The sequence below is a fragment of the Trichomycterus rosablanca genome, chromosome 5 (genome assembly GCF_030014385.1).
Source record: "Trichomycterus rosablanca isolate fTriRos1 chromosome 5, fTriRos1.hap1, whole genome shotgun sequence".
NCBI lineage: Eukaryota > Metazoa > Chordata > Actinopteri > Siluriformes > Trichomycteridae > Trichomycterus > Trichomycterus rosablanca.
The window spans coordinates 44,645,785-44,671,333 of record NC_085992.1 but is presented as its reverse complement, the minus strand read 5'-3'; the positions used below and the strand labels follow the sequence as shown (position 1 = coordinate 44,671,333).

The 25,549-nt window shown below is 40.7% G+C and overlaps 1 protein-coding gene across 1 annotated transcript; it reads right to left on the bottom strand.

Annotated features, from left to right (window-relative positions):
* Positions 1–4,170: 4,170 nt before the first annotated feature.
* LOC134315186 (mineralocorticoid receptor-like) lies at positions 4,171–25,300 on the bottom strand. Its single transcript, XM_062996213.1, has 3 exons — positions 24,910–25,300; positions 15,053–16,844; positions 4,171–4,700 (listed from the first exon to the last, which is right to left on the bottom strand). Exons 2-3 carry the CDS (start codon positions 16,822–16,824, stop codon positions 4,541–4,543), a joined length of 1,932 nt encoding a protein of 643 aa, XP_062852283.1. The 5' UTR covers positions 16,825–16,844; positions 24,910–25,300; the 3' UTR covers positions 4,171–4,540.
* Between the last annotated feature and the right edge of the window lie 249 nt (positions 25,301–25,549).

Here is a 25,549-nt window from a genome sequence, read left to right as displayed (position 1 = left end):
TGTAGTTCTACAATTACTGACTGTTGTCCATCTGTTTCTCTGCATGCTTTGTTAGCCCCCATTTATGCTGTTCTTCAATGGTCAGGACTCTCCCAGGACCCCCACAGAGCAGGTATTATTTAAGTGGTGGATGATTCTCAGCACTGCAGTGACACTGACATGGTGGTGGTGTGTTAGTGTGTGTTGTGCTGGTGTGAGTGGATAAGACACAGCAGCTCTGATGGAGTTTTTAAACACCTCACTGTCACTGCTGGACTGAGAATAGTCCACCAACCAAAAATATCCAGCCAACAGCGCCCCGTGGGCAGCGTCCTGTGACCACTGATGAAGGTCTAGAAGATGACCAACTCAAACCGCAGCAATAGATGAGCGATCGTCTCTGACTTTATATCTACAAGGTGGACCAACTAGGTAGGGGTGTCTGATAGAGTGGACAGTGAATGGACACGGTATTTAAGAACTCACCACCACCATGTCAGTGTCACTGCAGTGCTGAGAATGATCCACCACTTAAATAATACCTGCTCTGTGGTGGTCCTGACCATTGATGAACAGGGTGAAAGCAGGCTAAAAAAGTATGTAGAGAAACAGATGAACTACAAAGTGCTTCTATATGGTAAGTGGAGCTGATGAAATGGACAGTGAGTGTAGAAACCAGGAGGTGGTTTTAATGTTATGTGCTGGACTCAAAATTTGCCACGTAGAAAGATTTAAATTAAGCAGCAGGTCTGCATCTCTTTTATGAACAATCACTTTCGTATGTCTGCTAAATGCTGTAAAAGTAAATGTAGTAAAGATATTCTTTCATGATCTCATCACTGTAAAATAACCTGAACAATAATGCGCATGCAAGATGCAAAATTCGGAAAGTTAATTTACAAAAGAATTCCCAGAAAGAAGAAATTCTCTTTCACTTTGAGTCACTAATAAAAAGAATTTCCCTGTTTATCTGCATAGTCAAAAAAAAAAAAAACGATGAGCAAAGCAGCCGAGGATCCACAATGGACTGAATACTTCTGCTGATACTTAATGGGTGAGAGGAAAACAGAGAACCCAGAGAAAACCTGTGAAGCGACGCTGCTACCAGCTGCACCAATGTGCCACCTAATACAGGGAGTAAACAGAAGTAACAAAGCCGTAAATATATCAACTTTTCACCTCCTGCACTCCAGAGAATGTCCCTGCCAGGATTACGACATGCAGCAGATTGTTGTAGATGTTTCCTCTGAACCACGGTGCATCAGGCGTGCTGTGACTTGCCCTGCACTGCTATTCATAACTGACCCTGATGCACCCACAGATGTGCATAATGACAGGTGAACGTTTACATGTTTTAAACGTATGATACGGCTTTCTAAAGCCTTGTTCCTGGTGACCTCTCTGTGCCCATATTAATAGGGCTAATTTGACTACGCAGTTACATAACAAAAATGCATTCAACAGTGATAAAAAAAAACTGTCCCTGTATGCTCAATGAAATGTTATTTAATGTTTAATCACAAATAATACAAATAACCAAAAAAGTCAGCAAATGTGTGACACTGTGTACAGTCAAACAAGCTTTACCTTGCTATGAGCTTAAAGACTCCAATTGAAAAAAAGAAAACCCTGCTCCTGCTTCTTCTTTGTCCAACAAACTAAATTAGAGCTTTAAGAAGCTGATTTAGAAGCATGTGCAGTAGCTTCTAAGTCTATGATTATTTAAAGCTTGCTTGATTATACAGAGGTACCTCATAACTCAACGTCCCCTAAACTCAAAATCTTTGAAACTCAACGCCCTTCGAGAAATTTATACCCTTAAAATTAAGGTTTCGGGCCGCTCAGGTGGCGCAGCGGTAAAAACACACGCTGGAACCAGAGCTGGGATCTCAAATACATCATATCGAATCTCAGCTCTGTCTGCCGGCTCCTTGGATGGCCTCGGGGATACTTTAAATAAATATGATTTACACAAATCATACAAACAAAAAATGACATTGAACTGAAAGTTATGACTAGCAAAAAAATAATGTGAGTTCTTCATTATTCAGTCCAGTCTGTGATAAAGTCCATTGTAAGTTCTAGACATTTTTGGTGCAAACACGCTGGGTGTCCGTCACATCTAGTAGAAGCAGCATTGTTGGCACTGTCATTGTTTCCGTCAGAACCACCTCTGGGTTTTTAAGTCACAGTTGTAAGTCGCTTAGGATAAGTGTCCGCTAAATAACCGAAATGAAAATAATAAAGGTCAATGTGTATTTTTTGACCCAGAAGATTAAAAAAACACTATAAACGTTTAAGTGAACCTACATTTGTAAATGTTTATGACAGAATATCTGCTCCACAGAGAAAAAAGACATAGATGTGACTTAAAATTCCATGTTACTCTATACCATGATTAAAAAAAGCCTTTAATTCTCATTTTTAACCACATCTCCCAGTTTAATACTGGAGTTTCCTGCAATGTTTACTTTTTGATAAAAGTTAAAATGCAGCCTCCCATATCCCATCATTCCATGCCATCTCTCTCTCTCACTCTCTCTCTTCTCTCTCGCTCTCTCTCTTCTCTCTCACTCACTCACTGTGTCCCGGCGTGACCTTGTTTTTCTTCCTGCACTATTACATAAGCAGACTGATTCTGTAATAGCCGTGTGTACTTGTGGGTATCAGAGATCTGTGTAAGTAACAAGAGTCTTCTGTCATACATCAATACATCAAAAGCACGCTGAATGAAGAAGGTGCAAAGAGATTAAGAAACAAGGGGTTTAATAAGGGGAAATCTTCTAAACGGTGTTAAGGTTTGGTGGGTAGGGATTAGGTTGTTTTTCTAAAGCATGAGACTAAACAAAGAATCTTACACAGCCGCCTAAACCATAATATTTATTTAGTGTTCAGGATTATTTCGGTCTCACAATAAAAGATAATCAGGATAATTCTGAATCAGATTTTATTTATTTGGGAGTAAAATCTAGCTGGACCCATTTTAATTCAAAATAGGTATAATTAAATGTTTTGTATTAATTAATTCGTTTATTTATTCATCTTCATGTCCATTTTATCAGCTCCACTTACCATATAGGAGCACTTTGTAGTTCTACAATTACTGACTGTAGTCTATATGTTTCTCTACATACTTTTTTAGCCTGCTTTCACACTGTTCTTCAATGGTCAGGACCCCCACAGAGTAGGTATTATTTAGGTGATGGATCATTCTCAGCACTGCAGTGACACTGACATGGTGCTGGTGTGTTAGTGTGTCTTGTGCTGGTATGAGTGGATAAGACACAGCAGAGCTGCTGGAGTTTTTAAACACCTCACTGTCACTGCTGAACTGAAAATAGTCCACCAACCCAAAATATCCAGCCAACAGCGCCCCGTGGGCAGCGTCCTGTAACCACTGATGAAGGTCTAGAAGATGACCAACTCAAACAGCAGCAATAGATGAGCGATCGGCTCTGACTTTACATCTACAAGGTGGACCAACTAGGTAGGAGTGTCTAACAGAGTGGACAGTGAGTGGACTATTTAAAAACTCCAGCAGCACTGCTGTGTCTGATCCACTCATACCAGCACAACACACACTAACACACCACCACCATGTCAGTGTCACTGCAATGCTGAGAATGATCCACCACCTAAATAATACCTACTCTGTGGTGGTCCTGTGGGGGACCTGACCATTGAAGAACAGGGTGAAAGCGGGCTTAAAAAGTATGCAGAGTAACAGATGGACTACAGTCAGTAATTGTAGAACTACAAAGTGTTTCTATACGGTAAGTGGAGCTGATAAAATGGACAGTGAGTGTAGAAACATTGAGGTGGTTTTAATGTTATGGCTGATCGGTGTATATCCTAGACGCAATGCAGTAACTCTCCCAGAACAGGAAGCCAAAGCACCGCAAGGCCTTAGTCTTCGCAGCCATCACGTCATAGCCAACGTCTGTATTCCTACATTTACATTTACATTTACATTTTCTGCATTTAGCAGACGCTCTTATCCAGAGCGACTTACAGTGCTTCCATAGTGAACATTTCATTTCTCAAGTTTTAGTAAACAACAGTCGAAGAACACAAATCTGCTGAAACCTGTTAGAACCAAGGTGTTTCTTTTTTTTTTTTTTTTTTGGAAATGGAAAAAAAATGTTAGTAAATAAGTACAAGTCAGCTTAAGTGCTTAGTAAAAAGGTGGGTTTTTAATCGTTTTTTAAAGACAGCAAGAGACTCAGATGTTCGGACAGACAGAGGAAGTTCATTCCACCACTTGGGTGCCAGTACAGAGAAGAGCCTTGACGCTCGTCTTCCTTTAGTCCTGGGTGGAGGCTCAAGTCGAGCGAGACTAGTGGCTCGGAGGTTGTGTGGTACAGAGCGGGTTTTGATTAGACCACGAAGGTAGCTTGGGGCTGGTCCATTTTTGGCTTTGTGGGCGAGCATCCGTGTTTTAAACTGAATGTGTGCAGCTACAGGAAGCCAGTGAAGAGAACGCAGCAGTGGGGTGGTGTGGCAGTGTTTGGGTTGGTTAAAAACCAGACGGGCAGCTGCATTTTGAATGAGCTGCAAGGGTTTAATAGTGGACATGGGAGCTCCTGCCAGGAGGGAGTTGCAGTAGTCCAACTGTGAGAATACAAGTGATTGGACCAGAATCTGGGTAGCTTCCCTGGAGAGAAATGGTCGAATCTTCCTGATGTTGTAGAGGAGGAACCGGCACGATCTTGTCATGTTGGCTATATAAGGAGAGAAAGTCAGCTGGTTATCCAGGACAACACCAAGGCTTCGTACCTTATCAGATGGTCTGATCTGGGAGTCATCAAGAGAAATGACTACATTAACATTTACATTTCAGCATTTAGCAGACGCTTTTATCCAAAGCGACTTACAGTTATGACTGAACATGATTTAAAGCAATTGAGGGTTAAAGGCCTTGCTCAGGGGCCCAACAGTGGCAACTTGGTGGTGGTGGGTCTTGAACCGGCAACCTTCTGATTACTAATCCAGTACCTTAGCCACTGAGCTATCACTGCCCTAGGTGACTGACTAGGTCCTGGGTTGGAGACTGATCTCCGGGAATGAGCAACATATCATACACTCAAATAGCAGAACGCACCACTGGGGTTCAAACCCTGGAACCCAGCAGCGGTAAGCTAGCATACAGACAACAACTCAACATCCTGGAGTGTAAGGAGATGCAGACTGCATTGTGTGGAAACACAGTTGTCTTGTCATGCACGAATACAGAAGACTGATAACTGAGTCGAGCCTAATCAATATTTATAAATGAAGTCAAATCCATAGTTGTAGTAATTAAAGTATTTTTTTAATAAACTGGCAGACTGCCCTTCATATCAGCTGGTTCTGCATCAATGAAAATATATTCTTTAAATAAATTCATCTCCGAAAGTTCCGTAAGTTATTTCAGCATATATGACCCTTCTGATGGCACTAGTCAAAACAACCCTGTTTACACAGACACACCAAAATCACCTATAGTGATAGTGCAGGGATAGCAAATGATCAGAAGGTCACTGGTTCAAGTTCCATTAACTCAATTGCTTGCAGTGGTAAACTGCGATAATTTGATACCACTGGGATCCAGGGTCTGAATCCTGAGCTGTGCTATTGGCCAGTCAGGTGTCTACAGTACACATTATATTACATTTTAATCCAAAGCGACTTAAAGTACTGTGACAGTATATTGTCTATAAAATTAAGGGGTAAGGGCCTTGCTCAAGGGCCCAACAGTGGCAACCTAGAAGTGGTGGGGCATGAACCAGTGACCTTTCGATTACTAGTCCAGTACCTTAACCACTAGGCTACAACTGCCTTACTACATACAGACAAGACTGGCTGTGTCTAAAGGTGGGTGGCTGATGAATGAGGTCTCGCGATCGACTGGCGCTCTGTCCGAGTGTGTTACTGTGTTGCGCACAGTGATTCCTGGGAAGTCGCAACCATGTGACCCTGACCAGGATAAAGCATTGGTAAAACATGACATGTCAAAAGTTCAAGTTAGCCTTATGTCTCGCTATTTACCTACAGCGCCACACATCTTGTCGCCTCATCATATCGGTACTACAAGAATTATACAGCAATCATAGTCAGTCATACAAACTTTTTTGTCAGTAGTTTCTAAACAATCAAATATAACATCTATTCACACAGCTTTTACATGATATTTTTATGGAATTTAAATAATCTAGAGATTATTTAAAGTACACAGGAGAATGTGGGTAGGTTAAATGCAGAAACGTTGCTATTTTACCTAGAAGGTACTTGAGCATGGGGTCCTGGACGCAATCCCTGCAGATATGGAGGACAGTGCTTACAAACAGAATCAAAGCCTTTGACAAGCAATAGTGAACACTAAGGACAAATATGTTTCAGAGTCTATTTAGTGCCACTTTGTTTTTATAGATTTCCCACAAAAGAGGCAAAATTTACCAGCTCATCCAAGCTTGCTTTGGCCAGTTTTGGTCCGACTCTCATACAGCAGCCACCTCTTGCCCTTAACTTGGAAAACTCTTATTTTTCTGGACAAATTTGTACCTTAGGTTTCCTTTTGCTTTCTGTTCATGCAAGGCCAATCTCCCTTTACCACACATGTAAAAGAGGGAGGAACTACCAACACAAAAAGTGCTTTTTTTGTGGTTAAGGCCACTTCTAGCTTTTATACTATGGTTATTGCCTTAAGCTCTGCAAAGACAAGTCAGCATACAAGATCACACAAGACTATACATATGCTACAGTTGGGCCTATTATCCACACTGCCGTGGCATTATACACGAGTACAATAGATTCTGTTGACTCATAAGTTAAGCTGCTGCAGAACTGAATGGCGACAATGACCCAGGATTTGTTTAGGGCAATACGGTAAATGATTACAGAGTAAAAAAAAAATTATAAAGGTTTCCTTAGTTTGCATGAACTCACTGCCCTATATCTTTGAACTAAAGTGGTACAGCTTTGTAAATTATGAATATAAATATTCTTGGGGGTAGCCATTCAAGGACATTCAAGGCTGCTTTATTGTTCTTACAGCTTATTCTTTTGTAGTTAAATGAGCAGGAACATTATCACTGGCTACAATCTGAAGGCAGCTGCTCAAAGAGGTTCCTTGTTTTGCACAAATTTAAAGGCAGCACTGGCTGCCTCTTTCTTATGCCTAGTTCACACTACACGATTTTTGCCTCCTCGCCGACTGGTTCCCGCTAGATGTGCCGGCTCAGAGGCAACTCAGCGTTCGCTCAGCGATCGAAACTCGGCTCTCGATTGCTATGTGTGAACTGCTCACGACTCGATCTGAGCAGCTCGCTGACTGAAAAGAGATATCTAGCATGTTAAATATCTGGATCTTAGTCGGGCAACTGGCAGGGGACGGGTCGTAAAAACATAATGTAGTTTATATCAGAATAAATCGGCACACACACGTTTTACAGTATTTCTGACCTTATTGTACTCGACAAAACATAATACCAATGTTGCATTGCAAAAATATTTATTAACTTCCAACTCACTACAGAACAATCCATGCTGGTCACGTAGCCAAATCAACTCAGATTCATTTATTTTTCCTCTTTGCTTTTAACACAGACAACTTTGATCACTCACTTATTGTTGACGTGTATTTTTGGACATGGTATCATTAAACCCCTCATCGCTTCTCGCGTTTGTTTTCGTGACAAAACGTAGTTTGGGAGACCAGACAGACTCATCTGAGATTCCTCCTGATGGTAGATGGTGTAGTGTGAAACCCCCTATCGCCGATCAGTCAAGTAGTGTGAAAACCACAACGACTGAAAAGACTATCGAGTGCAAGAGATCCAGTTGTGTAGTGTGAACTGTACAGCGATCTGAACAACTTGAAAGTCGTGTAGTGAGAACTTGGCATTAGACGATTTTATTGCTCTGACTGGAGCTTTGATAAAGTAAGCACCAATACAAAAGCACAAAGTAACTCTAAATCAACTCCATTTAAAGCAATGTTGTAGAACAGTAACAGGTTGACCAGCTTTTGTTGTATGTCAAAACAAAATCGTCACTGGCAAGAATAAACCAGCAATAGTTTTCATATCAGGAAACTAAAACCAGTTAAGAAAAGCAACAAGCAATTCTGAACCAGCTAAAGTACGCATTAGCTTGCAAAAAACACTGTGATGTCTGTTTATTCTAAAATGACTACTGAGGCTGAGGGACAGGGATTTAGTTACAGAAACAGCAATAACTAAACATAAAAATTAATTTAAGGACTTTATTTTACTAATCAATCAATTTTGCAGTAAAATGAATAAGATAACTTCACAGCCTTTGTTGTTGTTAGCATATGTGGCTAACAATCTAGTCAGCTTCAAACAGCCATCAAGCTTCTATGTAGTGAAGACTGTTTTTAATTTCTTACTGTTTTCTGTAAATGTGTGTTTTGTAAACAGCACAAACCAGCATGACCAGCATAACAAACTTTAAAAAAAAAATTTGATAAAAACATGACCAGCATTTGTTGTGTTTTACAACAAAATCATCACACTGAGTTCATAGCAGCAAGAGTTTCACATTTGAAAGCTAACACCAGTTTAGAAAAGCGAGCGATTCTGGACTGTCTATTTTACAAGGTATTGTAAACGATGCCATTATGCTATTATGTATAATGACTTTGTTTTACAGGAACCAAAAAGGCTACAAAAGTCAAAGACTGAGGGACAGGGGCTGTTTCTGTTGCCATAATGGATCATTCTGGTCTGCATTTTAACACCAAATTCCCATTCCTGACGCAACCCTCCTATTTTTATCCAGGCTTGAAACCAGCACTGAGAGTGCACCTCAGAGTGGCTAGGCTGTTTGGACATTTCATCCCTGGACACTATTCAATCATGTTCGCGCCTGCAGACGCCTGACTGTACTGATGAGATTCGAACCCCAGAGCTCAGTGGTGGTGGGCTTGTGTACTTTACCACTGCGCCACCCAAGCGTTCTTTCTGTACCAGGACTAAATAATTAAATAAATTTTTGGGTAAGTTTATATGCTTAAACGAATAATATTATTGAACATTTTGAAAATAGTGGTTGTGGGCCGGGCGGCACGGTGGCTCGGTGGGTGTCACTGTCGCCTCACAGCAAGAAGGTCCTGGGTTCGATCCCTAGGCGGGGCGGTCCGGGTCCTTTCTGTGTGGAGTTTGAATGTTCCCCCAGTGTCTGCGTGGGTTTCCTCCTTGAGCTCTGGTTTCCTCCCACAGTCCAAAAACATGCAGTCAGGTTAATTGCAGACACTGAATTGCCCTATAGGTGAATGGGTGTGTGTATGTGTGTGTGTGTATTTTTTGCTGATGGCATGAAAAAAAGTTGGTACGACGCTGGGAAAATGCCTTGGAAGGCATTTGTTTTTTTTAATTCTTAATAAATAGAGTTTTAAAAAGTGAGGAAACTTTTTGAAGAACCCTTGTATAAGAACATTGAGTATGTGGGGTAAATTGTTACACTTTTTACACGTTATTTACACACCTTATAAAACCCACCATCCACATTTAATACACAGTCAATCCAAAGTGTCACCAGCAGACACAGTGGTCATTAGTGCAGGTTCTATTCACACAACCTGTAAACGTGTTTCTAATATTAACGTTACAAATGTGACCTCAGCAATGGCTTATGACATGATAACGTATAAAAGCGATTACTGCCAAGGTTCCTTTTCACATGCTGCCAAATGACGCAGCTGCCTTCAAAAGAAGCGACTAGTGAGGCAGCGTCAGTGCCTTCATAAAGGAATGCAATTTATGTTTAATGACAGGGCAGCTTCACATCCATGCGACTGCTATTACTAGGCAGATTTAACCAACATACATGATATGACGGTGCTATTTTGAATAAGTGCTTTGCTAACTGTTTTTGGAGCATATGAGCTAGCATGCTAGTCGAGGTGCAGCGACCCTTCCAAAATAGCATCAAAGGAAAACACATACCAGAAACACGTCACATGTTCGGTGTTCGCCTCAGTTAGCCCTGCAGCTTTAAAGCTTACAGAATTCAGGTTTGTTTTTGTGCTACTTGCACGTTTACTTTAAGGCTAATGCCTACCTGCACTCAGTATCCTAGCTAATACAGGCTACAGAAAATTAGCATGACTTTTACTGCAGACAACGTTGTTGTATCATGTTGTATCATTAAACTTTTTTACTGAACAGCTTACAGTGTGTCCACTGTTTATATACACTGATCAGCCATAACATTAAAACCACCTCCTTGTGTCTACACTCACTGTCCATTTTATCAGCTCCACTTACCATAGAGAAGCACTTTGTAGTTCTACAATTACTGACTGTAGTCCAACTGTTTCTCTACATACTGTTTTAGCCTGCTTACACCCTGTTATTTAATAATCAGGAGCCCCACAGGACCCCCAGAAAGCTGGTATTATTTGGGTGGTGGATACATGGTGGTGGTGTGTTAGTGTGTGTTGTGCTGGTATGAGTGGATCAGACACAGCAGTGCTGCTGGAGTTTTTAAATACTGTGTCCACTCACTGTCCACTCTATTAGACACTCCTACCTACTTGGTCCACCTTGTAGATGTAAAGTCAGAGACGATCGCTCATATATTGCTGCTGTTTGAGTTGGTCATCTTGTAGACCTTCATCAGTGGTCACAGGATGCTGCCCACAGGGCGCTGTTGGATGGATGTTTTTGGTTGGTGGACTATTCTCAGTCCAGCAGTGACAGTGAGATATTTACAAACTCCATCAGCACTGCTGTGTCTGATCCACTCATACCAGCACAACACACACTAACACACCACCACCATGTCAGTGTCACTGCAGTGCTGAGAATCATCCACCACCCAAATAATACCTACTCTGTGGTGTTCCTGTAGTGATCCTGACCATTGAAGAACAGCATGAAAGGGGGCTAACAAAGCATGCAGAGAAACTGATGGACTACAGTCAGTAATTGTAGAACTACAAAGTGCTCCTATATGGTAAGTGGAGCTGATAAAATGGACAATGTGTGTAGAAACAAGAAGGTGGTTTTAATGTTATGGCTGATCGGTGTATATAACTTATATAATCGTATTCCTGTACACTGCAATAAAAAAAAAATATGTCAAAGCATGCATGCAATTAGTTGACAAGGTTGCCAAATCTGAAATCTGAACCATACAAAAGCATTTGATTGCAGGTGATAAAAAAGATTATTGCTTCAAATTTAATGGAAATGAAATGAATTTTTAATTTGACTTGCAAATCTTTACCTCACAAAGGCAAATATGGCTGCAGCTTTGCTCCTGCAAGCACAAACCTCTAAAACATTATGGTTCTTATAAGGTCACATTTATTGCCCACTAAATCCAAGACCTTTAAGGACTTGGGTGAGCTTGATCTGGTTTGTCATAGCAGAAAATATACTAACCAGAGTTACGCAGCCTGAGTTTACATCATTAACCCAGACCTGCTGCAGTGTTCAGCTTCATAAAACATACGGTAACTCAATCTGTAGTCCATACACGTATGACTCAGATAATCAGCAAATACTGTATCAGGTTGGCTGGCTTTCCAACTCACATACAGTCACTTATCTTTTGACTCAGTGTAAACAAAGTCTGGAGGCCCAGATGCGAGCGTATTTATGACCGTGCTGTTTTGTTTTATTTTTATTTTTCTGGGTCCTCGTCCAACATTTCGTAACCACTGACCCTTGTACAGCTGTGTGAGAGTAAAAAAGCATACAGCGCTCAGCTTCAACTATAGTATACCGGCACACACACTTTACTTCTTCCCTAGCCCTGTATTGTTTTGTTTTTGTTGTATTTTTTTATTAAGGAACTCCACCCTGATGTCATTGTCTTTGTATAGCAAGAGACTTGAAAGCCAGTGGCGGTTATTTAACACAGATTAATAATACTACCACCCTGAAAGCCCTAAAGTGAGACATTTTCTCTGCATTAGGCCTCTGGGAGAACTTGCTGATAACAAAATGTAAAAATCTGTGTGGTTCCCGGTCACACAGGGTAAAGAATGGGTTTTGCCTCCCTATTTGCAAGACGTCAGGTATTTGCAACATCTGTATAATTTGACAGTAATTCTACCATCCGACAAGCTGATTAGCTAAACAGTGCTTATCAGTAATATCTTAAAATGAATGAATTACCAACTGTAATGTTTTCTTTCAATACATAATACTAATAATAATGCCAGCTCTAATCTACAGTAACAGTGCCCAGGTTCATACCCTTCTTTCAAACATCTGCTTGTACTGATTTTTCAATTAATGCTCTCACAGTTAAAGGACTTGCTACTCAAATCTTGACTCAGTGGCTAGCGCTTTCGCCTCACAGCAAGAAGGTCCTGGGTTCGATCCCCAGGTGGGGCGGTCCGGGTCCTTTCTGTGCAGAGTTTGCATGTTCTCCCCGTGTCTGCGTGGGTTTCCTCCGGGAGCTCCGGTTTTCTCTCACAGTCCAAAAACATGCAGTCAGGTTAATTGGAGACACTGAATTGCCCTTTAGATGAATGTGTATGTGTGTGTGTGTCTGCCCTGCGATGGCCTGGTGCCCCGTCCAGGGTGGTACTGTGTGCCTTGCGCCCATTGAAAAGCTGGGATAGGCTCCAGCACCCCCGAGACCCTGATTGGATAAGCGGTTAAGACGGAGTGAGTGAGTGAGTGAGTGAATAAATATATAGCTGCAATACCAAAATAAATAAGTCATACCAATTTATAGACATACTGATATAAAACACCCAACTGACAAACATAAAGGTCACAAAATGACCTGGTCAGTTATGTAATCAGAAAAAAAATCACAGGCTCACAGAAATGTGAAATGAATTGTGAAATGTGAAATGAAACTAACACCAAAAAAACATATTGCCTAGAAGGATCAGTAGTTTATTCCTAAACCAAATTAATTACCATCAATAACTTTATATACACCGACCAGGCGTAACATTATGACAGGTGAAGTGAATAACACTGATTATCTCTTCATCACGGCACCTGTTAGTGGGTGGGATATATTAGGCAGCAAATTAAGCAACATATATCCTCAAAGTTGATGTGTTACAAGCAGGAAAAATGATCAAGCGTAAGGATTTGAGCGAGTTTGACAAGGGCCAAATTGTGATGGCTAGACGACCGAGTCAGAGCATCTCCAAAACTGCAGCTCTTGTGGGGTGTACCCAGTCTGTGAACAGTGGTAAACCGGCGACAGGGTCATATAGGGAGCGAAGGCTGGCCCGTGTGGTCCGATCCAACAGACGAGCTACTGTAGCTTAAATTGCTGAAGTTAATGCTGGTTCTGATCGAAAGGTGTCAGAATACACAGTGCATCTCAGTTGCAGGGCTGTTTTGGCAGTAAAAGTGGGACCAACACCATATTAGGAAGGTGGTCATAATGTTATGCCTGATCGGTATATGATTGTTAAGTTTAGTTGGATGGGTATTTTATTTTAGCTTTTTATTTATGCTTGTATGCTCTTTTACAAAGCGAATGAAATATTCTTTTTAATATTACTTTGTGCAAATATTTGATCGCACTAATACAGGGTGACGTGGAAAAGTAAGTGCCCTGTTTCTACTTGCCTCTGCTGCATACACATCATGCTAAATAACTGCAGATCATTAAACATACTACATACACAGTAGTAGCTTTAATAAAAAATACAACCTATTTTATTTTCATCAGCAGATTTATTCTGGTTAAAAACATGGAGGGTCCAGTTCCACCCGGGAAACGTTGGGAACAGGGGCGCCAGTCAACCGAAGCGCTTTGGTCACCCCCATCTGACACAGTCAATCATGTCTGTGTAGATGCCCAATAGCAATGCTGAGATTTAAACCTGGTTTGCAGAAGTGGTGGGCTAGAGTAACTGACTGCACTGCTGCACACTCAAGCACTGTTAGTCGGAATGTAAGTTTTGAAATGGTTTGTCTTTGAAATGGAAAGTCTTATCTTGAATTAAATACAAAAGATGTGTTGATAACAAGCAGATCATGTGTAGAAACCCAGCAGTGTGTCTTATTTTAGTTCTGCAAAAACGAATGGTCTAATTCACTCAAATTCGACAAACCCCATTTCAAAATGCAATAACAGAATTGGTGATTTGTAAATTCTAGTGAATCTTAATTTAACTGACAAAAGTAGAAAGTAAAGATTTCCAATGTTTTCACTCATCACTGTATTTTGTAAATATTAAGACATTTAGTAATCGAGCCAAGGTGACAGCGCTACACACTGCACCACTGTGCCACCCACATTGTACCAAACTTCATAAACAAACTGTCAATTAGTTCAAAAAGAACATTTTTGCATTGCAAGACTGCAAATAATTAAGGTTTTTTTTAACCATCTACCGTACATAACATTGTGAAAACCTTCAGGGAATTCAAAAAAATATAAATTAGGCCAGAAACGACTGCAGAACGTGCCTGACCTTTAAACCCTCAGATGGGGTTTGTAAGCCGCTCAGGTGGCGCAGCGGTAAAAACACACGCTAGCACACCAGAGCTGGGATTTTGAATACATCGTATCAAATCTCAGTGGGTTAGCTTCGTTCTCCTCAATTCAGAGCGGAGGTCGGCATTAGTGGAGAGGAAGCGTGACGCAATTGGGCAATTGGACGCACTAAAAAGTCGGGAGAAAATACATAAACAACAAAAAATAAAAATATATATATACTGTATATGGGGTTTGTATTTACAGTCAGTATTGCTGCAGTTGGTATAACCACTTATAGAGATAATGACTGTTGTGCACAGATAATATGGGTGTTGGATAACTTTGTACCATGGAACACAAATGTGTTGTTTTCATTTCCGTTTTATAATACCTTGTTTTGTTTAATGATTTTAAATTATTTAATACATTCAATACAATAACGCAACACCAGAGGCAATCAAAAGGGAGAATGACTTGTACCACTGTTATTTCCAAGAACACTGCAATTAAGTGCTCATAAAATTATCTCAAAATAATAAAGCAACCCACAAAATCTATGTGGATTTTAACTGGATTTTAATAGTTTCCCAGAACCCTTTTTCTTTCACCCACTAATATCCCCCCCCAATAAAAAAGGAGCCACACGCCTTAAGCCTCTTACCTTGCCATGTTGTCAGAGATGCACCCCAAAGCTGGGTAGCCTTCACCGCAAGCGGACAGAGGACCCTGCGACAGGCCTGGACGTGTTTTCCAAGTCTCCATCAGGGCGGTAACAGGAGAAATCAGATTCAATAAGGGGTTCGACTGGTCCCGCATGTCATGCCTAGAAAACGACATTGTTCCTTGTGCTCCGATCTGGTAATGAAACGAATGACCGCCTGAATTCACGCCGACAATTGCTGACGTTGGCATGTTATTATTCTCATGGTAATAACTGCCATCTTTGGTCTCTTGTTTAATCACCTTGGGCATGTCACTGTTCGAAAACATGCCAAGCTCATAGTTGCCATTAAGAGCAGACACTGAAGGTCCCAGGACCCCAGAGAGACTGTATTCATTAATATTATTCCTATAGGATAAGTATGTGTTCTCTGGAGCTGGGAAGAGCCCCATGGAGTGCTGCGGTTCTCCATAGTGCACGCTTGTGCAAGTCGCCTCTTGATTGGGTTCAGTCTTAATATTTGTCACAAATGCCGAAGTCATAACGTTGTTCTTACTGTGGCCCAGACACATGCTCCTGTAATCAGTGTCTGGCTCATTCTTAATGTACTTCACCATCCCCATGGAGTCAAGACCAACATTATACATCTCCCCATCCATGGCCTCCACTTTAGGGAATCTGAACCCTTTGAAGTTGTGCTCTTGTCCTCCGGGGCTTTGGATGTTATTTTGACCCAAGCCAAGACTGTTGGGAGGGCTTGAGCAGGAAAAACTTCTGGAGAGATTTCTGGGACTTGACATGGCCATGGAGCTTACTGTGGCTGGACTGGACATGGTTGGCCTCTGGTTGCCCCCACTCCCACTGGGACTAGGCCTCATGTTGGTGCTGCAGGACGGTGGCGTCCTAATACTTCCCATACTTTGTGGGCTCGAGATAGGTGACTTCATGGCATTAAAAGGGCTTGCCAGTGGTGGAGAGCCCACTGTTGTGGACTCTACTGGGCTGCAGATGCTGGAGTTGGGGAGTTGAGATGGTGCCATGCTTGAACCTATTGGACCCAGGCTGCCTGGACTCCCTAGGGAAGGGCAGCTGGTGCCAAAGTAGGTGGGACTGGTGGTGGACGTCACCATGTTGTTCCCATTAGGACTGGATATGTTGCTGGAGTCAGCCGGGCTGGACAGAGCAGAGGCCAGGGCAGATGATGTTGGTGTAGTGCTCATGACACACTCCCCGAGGCCGCCATTGGATAGATGAGACATGGTTGAGAATTGTGTTGGAGGGGCTTTCATGTTAGGGCTTCTAACACTAGCGGACTGATTGTTCTCGATCCCTTTGACGCACGAGGGGTACAGTTTTCCAGGACTGCTCTGGCACCCTGCAGCATTAGCCTGCTGGCTGTAGGCAAATTCAGCCTCCCTGGCAGCATTCATATACAAGCCCATAGATTCAGCGACCGTTTTGGAGAGTTCTTTAGAGTCTGTTTCTGACCTGCGGCTCTGAAGTAAGTTGCTAAATGCATTAAAACTGAGTTGCTGATCCGGTTTCAGTAGAAGCATCGGCACCTCTAAATTCTTTCCTGCGCTTTCTTTACAATCAGGGTCTGAAACGTTGGATTCACTGCTTGAATTGACGATATCCATCAGGGCATCACTGTTCATCAGGGCTCCCTCCTCGGTTTTCGTGCAGCTGCCCTCTGTAGTACCTGGCATTTGGGCCCATCTGTTCTCTGTATCTGTACCTTCATAGAAGCTTTGGTATCTTTTGGTCTCCATGTCTGGATCATTTGATACTCCTGGTAGGAGACAAAAAGGTCAAGATGTAACTTCAAGCAACTAGAATGTACACTTAGTTACCAGTTTATTGGGTACAACTACCCCCATAAGTTATTTAATTAGGTACCCCAACCATATAAGTACATTCTGCAGGTACACAGTTACTGACAGGAGCCTGGCAGTGTATTATATTGGTGTGTGGTGCTGGCAGAAGTGTAACTCAGTAAGCTGGCACTACTGTACACATACTGCCACGATACACTTATACCAGTAGCACCACACACAGCCATGATACACCTGTACCAGTACCACTCACATTCCATGATACACTCATACCAGTAGTATCACCCACATTCTATGATACACTCATACCAGCACTACCAGTACTATCATGATACAACTCGTACCAGCACCACCAGCACTATTATTATACACTCATCCCAGCACTATCAATATACCCTCATACCAGCACCACCAGCACTATCATCATACACTCATACCAGCACCACCAGCACTGTCATCATACACTCAAACCAGCACCATCAGCACTACCATTATACACTCATACCAGCACTATCATCATACATTCAAACCAGCACCACCAGCACTATTATCATACACTCATCCCAGCACCACCACCACTATCATTATACACTCATCCCAGCACCACCAGCACTATCATTATACACTCATCCCAGCACCATCACCACTATCATTATACACCAATCCCAGCACCACCAGCACTACCATTATACACTTTCACCAGCACCACCAACACTATCATTATACCCTCATACCAGCACCACCAGCACTATCACGATACACTCATACCAGCACCACCAGCACTATCATTACACACTCATACCAGCACCACCAGCACTATCATCATACACTCATACCAGCACCACCAGCACTATCATTATACACTCATACCAGCACCACCAGCACTATCATTACACACTCATCCCAGCACCACCAGCACTATCATTATACCCTCATACAGCACCACCAGCACTATCATTATACACTCATCCCAGCACCACCAGCACTACTATTATACACTCTCACCAGCACCACCAACAATATCATTATACCCTCATACAGCACCACCAGCACTATCACGATACACTCACACCAGCACCACACACACTATCATTATACCCTCATACAGCACCACCAGCACTATCATTATACACTCTCACCAGCACCACACACACTATTATACACTCATACCAGCACCACACACATCACCACAATACGATTGCACCTACAGTTCCACACACTATCATGATACAACTCCTACCAGCACCACACAACCATGATACATTCATACCACTACCACATACAGTACATTACCATTATATACTTGCACCAGCACCACCAGCATCCAGCACTATTATTACACTTTTTTTAACTCCATTTACATAATGTTTTTTATGTGTAGGATATTTTATTGATAAACAGAGGTATGATGAATGATATAAATGCAGAAATCATTAACCCATTGGAATGAGACAGTTACCTCTTTCACACCACTCGATGATTAGAAGTTTGATACAGTAGTTAATGTAAACTTCTCAGTGTTCAGTGCTGTTGAATCAATGCTTCATCTGAACACAAATGTGCTTCATAAAGCAATTAAGACTCCAGTGCATGAGCTCTTTTTATCCATCTAAGTTCAGACCAGCTGCTGCACGGGTAACAAAGCAGTGCTGATGCATAAACACACTGCTTTACTGCTTGAAAAAAGCTTTAGCTTTGGCTTAGTTTGGTTAGGCCGACTTTCATTTTAAGCCTTTTTGCCTGCGACCAATAGACTGTAGCGCGCATACACATACGCAAACACTCGGAGGCACGCACCAGCAAGAAGAGTCAGTGGCCAACGTTTGTGTCACACACCCATTACACTCAGGTTTCTCTGTTATTGATATTAGTTCATTTGGGCACAAAAGACACGGCTTTAAAACGGGACTAATGCAAGCATTAATGCATGCATTTCTCCACGTGATTAAAGTTCGTTCGGTTTGCACGCGCTATCCAAACACCCGCACAGCGCTCGCGCTCGCTCTCTCTCTCTCTCTCATAGCGCAGTTAGAACAGTGACGCACTTTTTTAAACTATAAATACTTTCAAACTCAAAACCCAAACATCGACACTATAGCACCAAGTGTGATTTATTATCACCAGTGTTGCCAGTTTGCATTGCACTGGCTCGCGATGTTAGGAATAATACACTACAAAAACCAAGCGCTGTCATTAATGCAAAGTTGAAAACTGGCACCCTGCACAGTGTGTTAGTGCTGCCTCTGTTTCACACTGGTTTTTCACAGAGCATATGAAGTTTATCCATCCAAATTACGCGAAACTACTGCACAGAGTCAATCACCTTGTATGCATCAATAATTTAGTATAAACTGTGCAGCTAACTGCATTCAATCTGGACAGTTTACCAGCTGGGCTGCACAGTATATTTGAACTCCCATTGACATACTATGTAAATCCAGCAAGTAAAATATTCGCTGTTAAAGGTTTATACCACACTGAATGTTTTGTGCAGGATCACAGCATGATCAGGTTGTTGGATTGTGATAAATAATTGTATCACACACCCTCCCACACACACACACACACACACACACTTAAACTGACACCATGTGTCCACCACAATTTAAATGACCCTTATGGTGTTTCAGTAAATTGATTTGCATAAATATAATTCATAGCTGGCTGATTTAGGTTGGATGTAGGATTGCCAAATGTTCAGTGCTATGTCAGGCAGGGTTTGGGTTAAAAGAGTGACTGAAGTGTTTAACAGGGAATGAACCCATTTTTCCACAGCTGACAATCAGAAGTAAACATATAATGTTTATGCCATTATTTTTAACACATCGGTAATAATTAAGTAATCAAATCAGGTAATAATGCCTAGGGTCAAATAATCTTTAGATAGATAGATGGATGGATGGATGGATGGATGGATGGATGGATAGATGGATAGATGGATAGATAGATAGATAGATAGATAGATAGATAGATAGATAGATAGATAGATAGATAGATAGATACTTTATTAATCCCAAAGGAAATTAAGGCCGCAGTAGCAAGTTACATAAATCAAAAGTCAAAAGTAATAGTACACACTACAGAGATTCACATTATACAAACAAGTATCTGTATAACCACAACAACACTCAGACAACACACTACAACAACAGGACCTGAGGGTACATATGGAGGTGTTATTTCGGTTAACATTGTAAGGCTGGTATAGATTATAAGTAACAGCTGTAAAAAATATAAATTACAAAGTAAATTATAAACTTAAACAGTTTAATTACTGTTTATAATTATTATTTTTTGTTACCATTTTAATTTTGCTCCCCAAATGTTGAATTCTTTACTTCTTCCTTGATTATATCACCTGATAACAACTTTTTGCACATTGGCACTTTTGGCTACTAGATCACAGTGTGCATTTATACTTTATTTTATAAACTATTTCAGGGCTCATCTGTCTCATTATCTCTTATACATACAGTGTATCACAAAAGTGAGTACACCCCTCACATTTCTGCAGATATTTAAGTATATCTTTTCATGGGACAACACTGACAAAATGACACTTTGACACAATGAAAAGTAGTCTGTGTGCAGCTTATATAACAGTGTAAATTTATTCTTCCCTCAAAATAACTCAATGTACAGCCATTAATGTCTAAACCACCGGCAACAAAAGTGAGTACACCCCTTAGTGAAAGTTCCTGAAGTGTCAATATTTTGTGTGGCCACCATTATTTCCCAAAACTGCCTTAACTCTGCTGGGCATGGAGTTTACCAGAGCTTCACAGGTTGCCACTGGAATGCTTTTCCACTCCTCCATGACGACATCACGGAGCTGGCGGATATTCGAGACTTTGTGCTCCTCCACCTTCCGCTTGAGGATGCCCCAAAGATGTTCTATTGGGTTTAGGTCTGGAGACATGCTTGGCCAGTCCATCACCTTTACCCTCAGCCTCTTCAATAAAGCAGTGGTCGTCTTAGAGGTGTGTTTGGGGTCATTATCATGCTGGAACACTGCCCTGCGACCCAGTTTCCGGAGGGAGGGGATCATGCTCTGCTTCAGTATTTCACAGTACATATTGGAGTTCATGTGTCCCTCAATGAAATGTAACTCCCCAACACCTGCTGCACTCATGCAGCCCCAGACCATGGCATTCCCACCACCATGCTTGACTGTAGGCATGACACACTTATCTTTGTACTCCTCACCTGATTGCCGCCACACATGCTTGAGACCATCTGAACCAAACAAATTAATCTTGGTCTCATCAGACCATAGGACATGGTTCCAGTAATCCATGTCCTTTTTTGACATGTCTTCAGCAAACTGTTTGCGGGCTTTCTTGTGTAGAGACTTCAGAAGAGGCTTCCTTCTGGGGTGACAGCCATGCAGACCAATTTGATGTAGTGTGCGGCGTATGGTCTGAGCACTGACAGGCTGACCCCCCACCTTTTCAATCTCTGCAGCAATGCTGACAGCACTCCTGCGCCTATCTTTCAAAGACAGCAGTTGGATGTGACGCTGAGCACGTGCACTCAGCTTCTTTGGATGACCAACGCGAGGTCTGTTCTGAGTGGACCCTGCTCTTTTAAAACGCTGGATGATCTTGGCCACTGTGCTGCAGCTCAGTTTCAGGGTGTTGGCAATCTTCTTGTAGCCTTGGCCATCTTCATGTAGCGCAACAATTCGTCTTTTAAGATCCTCAGAGAGTTCTTTGCCATGAGGTGCCATGTTGGAACTTTCAGTGACCAGTATGAGAGAGTGTGAGAGCTGTACTACTAAATTGAACACACCTGCTCCCTATGCACACCTGAGACCTAGTAACACTAACAAATCACATGACATTTTGGAGGGAAAATGACAAGCAGTGCTCAATTTGGACATTTAGGGGTGCAGTCTCTTAGGGGTGTACTCACTTTTGTTGCAGGTGGTTTAGACATTAATGGCTGTATATTGAGTTATTTTGAGGGAAGAATAAATTTACACTGTTATATAAGCTGCACACAGACTACTTTTCATTGTGTCAAAGTGTCATTTTGTCAGTGTTGTCCCATGAAAAGATATACTTAAATATCTGCAGAAATGTGAGGGGTGTACTCACTTTTGTGATACACTGTACATGTATACTGATCTTAAACGTACCTTTCCTACTAAACTTCAGCTGAGATTTCTGACTACTATACACTATATTTATACATTGCTGTTGTGGATCTGTTTGTGGATCCGTGGATATATTGTGGAAATATATGACAAACTGTTACATACAGGGCATATAAAATGCACAATGCTGTAATACCTATATACATACATACATATATTTGACCTAGATTTATTTTCATTTATTCTCAGTCAGAAACTTTAATAATGTTGGCAACTATCATATATGTGATCATACATGCAAGTGCAGTAAAAAAATCTGTTACATACAGTAACCTCTTAACATTTCTCGATTTATCTAAAGCAATCTACAATTGTGACTGAATACTCTGCAAGCTATTGAGGATTAAGGGTTTTGCTCAGGGGCCCAACAGTAGCACTTTGGCAGTGGTGGGGCTTAAACCAGCAACCTTCTGATTACTGGTTATATTACCTCAACCACTGAGATACCACTGCCCTTAATGTATGTTTACACAATAAGACAAATAATATGGCTACTTTATTTCTTTATATATACTGCAGTTTTATTATATAGGTTATGTGTAAATAAAGGACATATAAAATGTAAAGTAATGAGTATTTTAAATACCTTAATCACTTTTATTTACTGATATTCATTTATTTCAACCTTACTTAAAGTTAAAAAACTATTGATTAAACACAATATAAAGAATATAAAACGCACACTGCTGGAATAAATCTGATTTATATGATATCGATGATCTCATCTGTCTATATCAATTTCCTGATTATTACTGATTTTGACCGTTCCAGATATCACAGTATAATGTAGGGTGGCACACACAGTAACTGTAAAACCCCAGTGCTGATTTCACTCACGGTCTTAATCTGGTTTTAATTTTGACCTAGATGAGGTAAAAACCTGAGCTAAGATTCTTGGCTACTTCAATCTATATTGTTTATTTCACAGGCCTGTAACAGCTGGATGTACATGTAAATAATAAAATGTCTATAGAAGTATGCCTGCTAGATGTACAGGGCACTTGTTGAATGTATTGACACGTCATCTTTCACATTTTATTAATATACATAACAGATTTTTTCATAGTGTCACTAGATACTAGAGCTCTTCACTATATAATATATGGTTACACATACAGTGCATATAAAATAAATCTTAATAAGTAAATAAATATGCTTTATTTAATAACACTGACCTCTTATAAAAATGTATATGTGCACATTTACATGGAGTTTATGTGGATAATTACTATTTAAAATGAACTTTTTTCCTTTTTATACTTTGTGATGACTTCACTTGTATTATTTAAATGATTATTATTTTAAAGTTGACTTTAACAGTCCTAAACTGGTATTTGATGATGGTCATTTCAGCTATCTTTTGAATAACTGGTACTTATAAACGTTACCTGATTTTTTTTTTAGATTGACTTATTTTATTGATGTTGGTTACCTGTCCTAATCAAGTTAATTGATATTTATTGGTCACATGTAGTAATTAAGTTAATTGATATTAATTGGTCACATGTAGTAATCAAGTTAATTGATATTTACTGATGTTGGTCACCTGTCCTAATCAAGTTTATTGGAATTAATTGGCCTGTTTAAGTTTACTGATATTTACTGATGTTGATATCACATGTATTAGTCAGATTAATTAATATTTATTTATGTTGATCACCTGTTCTGATCAAGTTAATTTATATTTATTGGTCACCTGTAGTAATCAGGTAATTTATATTTGCTAATGTTGACATCATCTTTCCTAATCACATTATTGATTGGTGATGATTTTACTTGTATTATTTAAATGATTATTATTTTAAAGTTGACTTTAACAGCCTGGCTAACTGGTATTTGATGATGTTCATTTCAGCTTTCTTTTGAAAAACTAGTATTTATTAACATTACCTGATTTTTTTTTTTTGATTGACTTATTTTATTGATGTTGGTCACCTGTCCTAATTAAGTTAATTGATATGTATTGGTCACCTGTAGTAATCAAGTTTATTGATATTTACTGATGTTGGTCACCTCTCCTAATCAAGTTTATTGATATGTATTGATGTTGGTCACCTGTCCTAATCAAGTTTATTGATATTTATTGGTCACCTGTCCTAATCAGGTAATTCATATTTGCTAATGTTGATCATCTTTCCTAATCACATTATTTATTGGTAATGATTTTACTTGTATTATTTAAATGATTATTATTTTAAAGTTTAAACTAGTTAACTGGTATTTGATGATGTGCATCTCAGCATGTTTTGTTTTGAATAACTGGTATTTACAAACGTTACCTGGTTTTATTTGATGCTGGTCACCCGTCCTGATATTTATTGATCACATGTAGTAATCAGGTTAATTGATATTTACTGATGTTGGTCACCTGTCCTAATCAAGCTTATTGAAATTAATTGGCCTGTTTAGGTTTATTCATATTTACTGATGTTGATATCACATGTCCCAGTCAGATTAATTGACATTTATTTATGTTGGTCACCTCTCCTAATCAAGCTAATTGATATTTATTGGTCACCTGTCCCAATCAACTTCATTGATATTTATTGGTCACCTTTCCTAATCAAGTTAATTGATATTTATTGGTCACCTGTCCTATTCAGGTAATTCATATTTGCTAATGTTGACATCATCTTTCCTAATCATATTATTTGATGATAATGGTGATGATTTTACTTGTATTATTCAAATGATTATTATTTTAAAGTTGACTTAAACAGTTCTAAACTGGTTAACTGGTATTTCATGATGTTGATCTCAGCTTTATTTTGAATAACTGGTATTTATTAACATTACCTGATTTTATTTGATGTTGGTCACATGTCCTGATCAAGTTTATTGAAATTAATTGATGTTGACCTCACCTTAACTACGACATCCAGATTTGCCCGTGGTCTCCGTTGCCGGGCAACCGCTTATCCAATAATAAAGCCGGTTTAACAGCAGCAGCACACTTGAACAGTTTGGTCTCTCTGCTGTTGTTTGAAATGTTTAAAGTGGATCCGCTTCACCCCCCGCTTCACTACTTTCACTTCTGACACATCGCGCGCGTTAAATCCCCACACAGCGAGCGAGCGCCGCTCCGATCAAAGCTTTTAAAAAAAAGGCTTAAAAGAGAGAGAAATGTCCGGTTCGGAGTTGTTCCGCCTGGTGCACGTGCTTACGGGGCTCGTTTCTCTCTGTGTAGAAGGAGCAAAAGAAGATCCGCGCGCTGACAGCAGCAATAAAAACACCGCGCGCACAACTGCACCGGACTCGCGCTGACTTACTGTGAGACAACGTCACGGCCGGCCGTGCGCGCGCCCGCGCCCGTAGTCTCTCACATACACGCACAAACACACACTCACACACTTACACTCGGACCCGCCTACCGACCCGCACACACACACACACACCGACCTGCGAGCGCACATACACACACCGACCTGCGAGCGCACACACACACACACCTGAGAGCGCACGCACACACACACAGACCTGAGAGCGCACACACGCTAAGAAGTA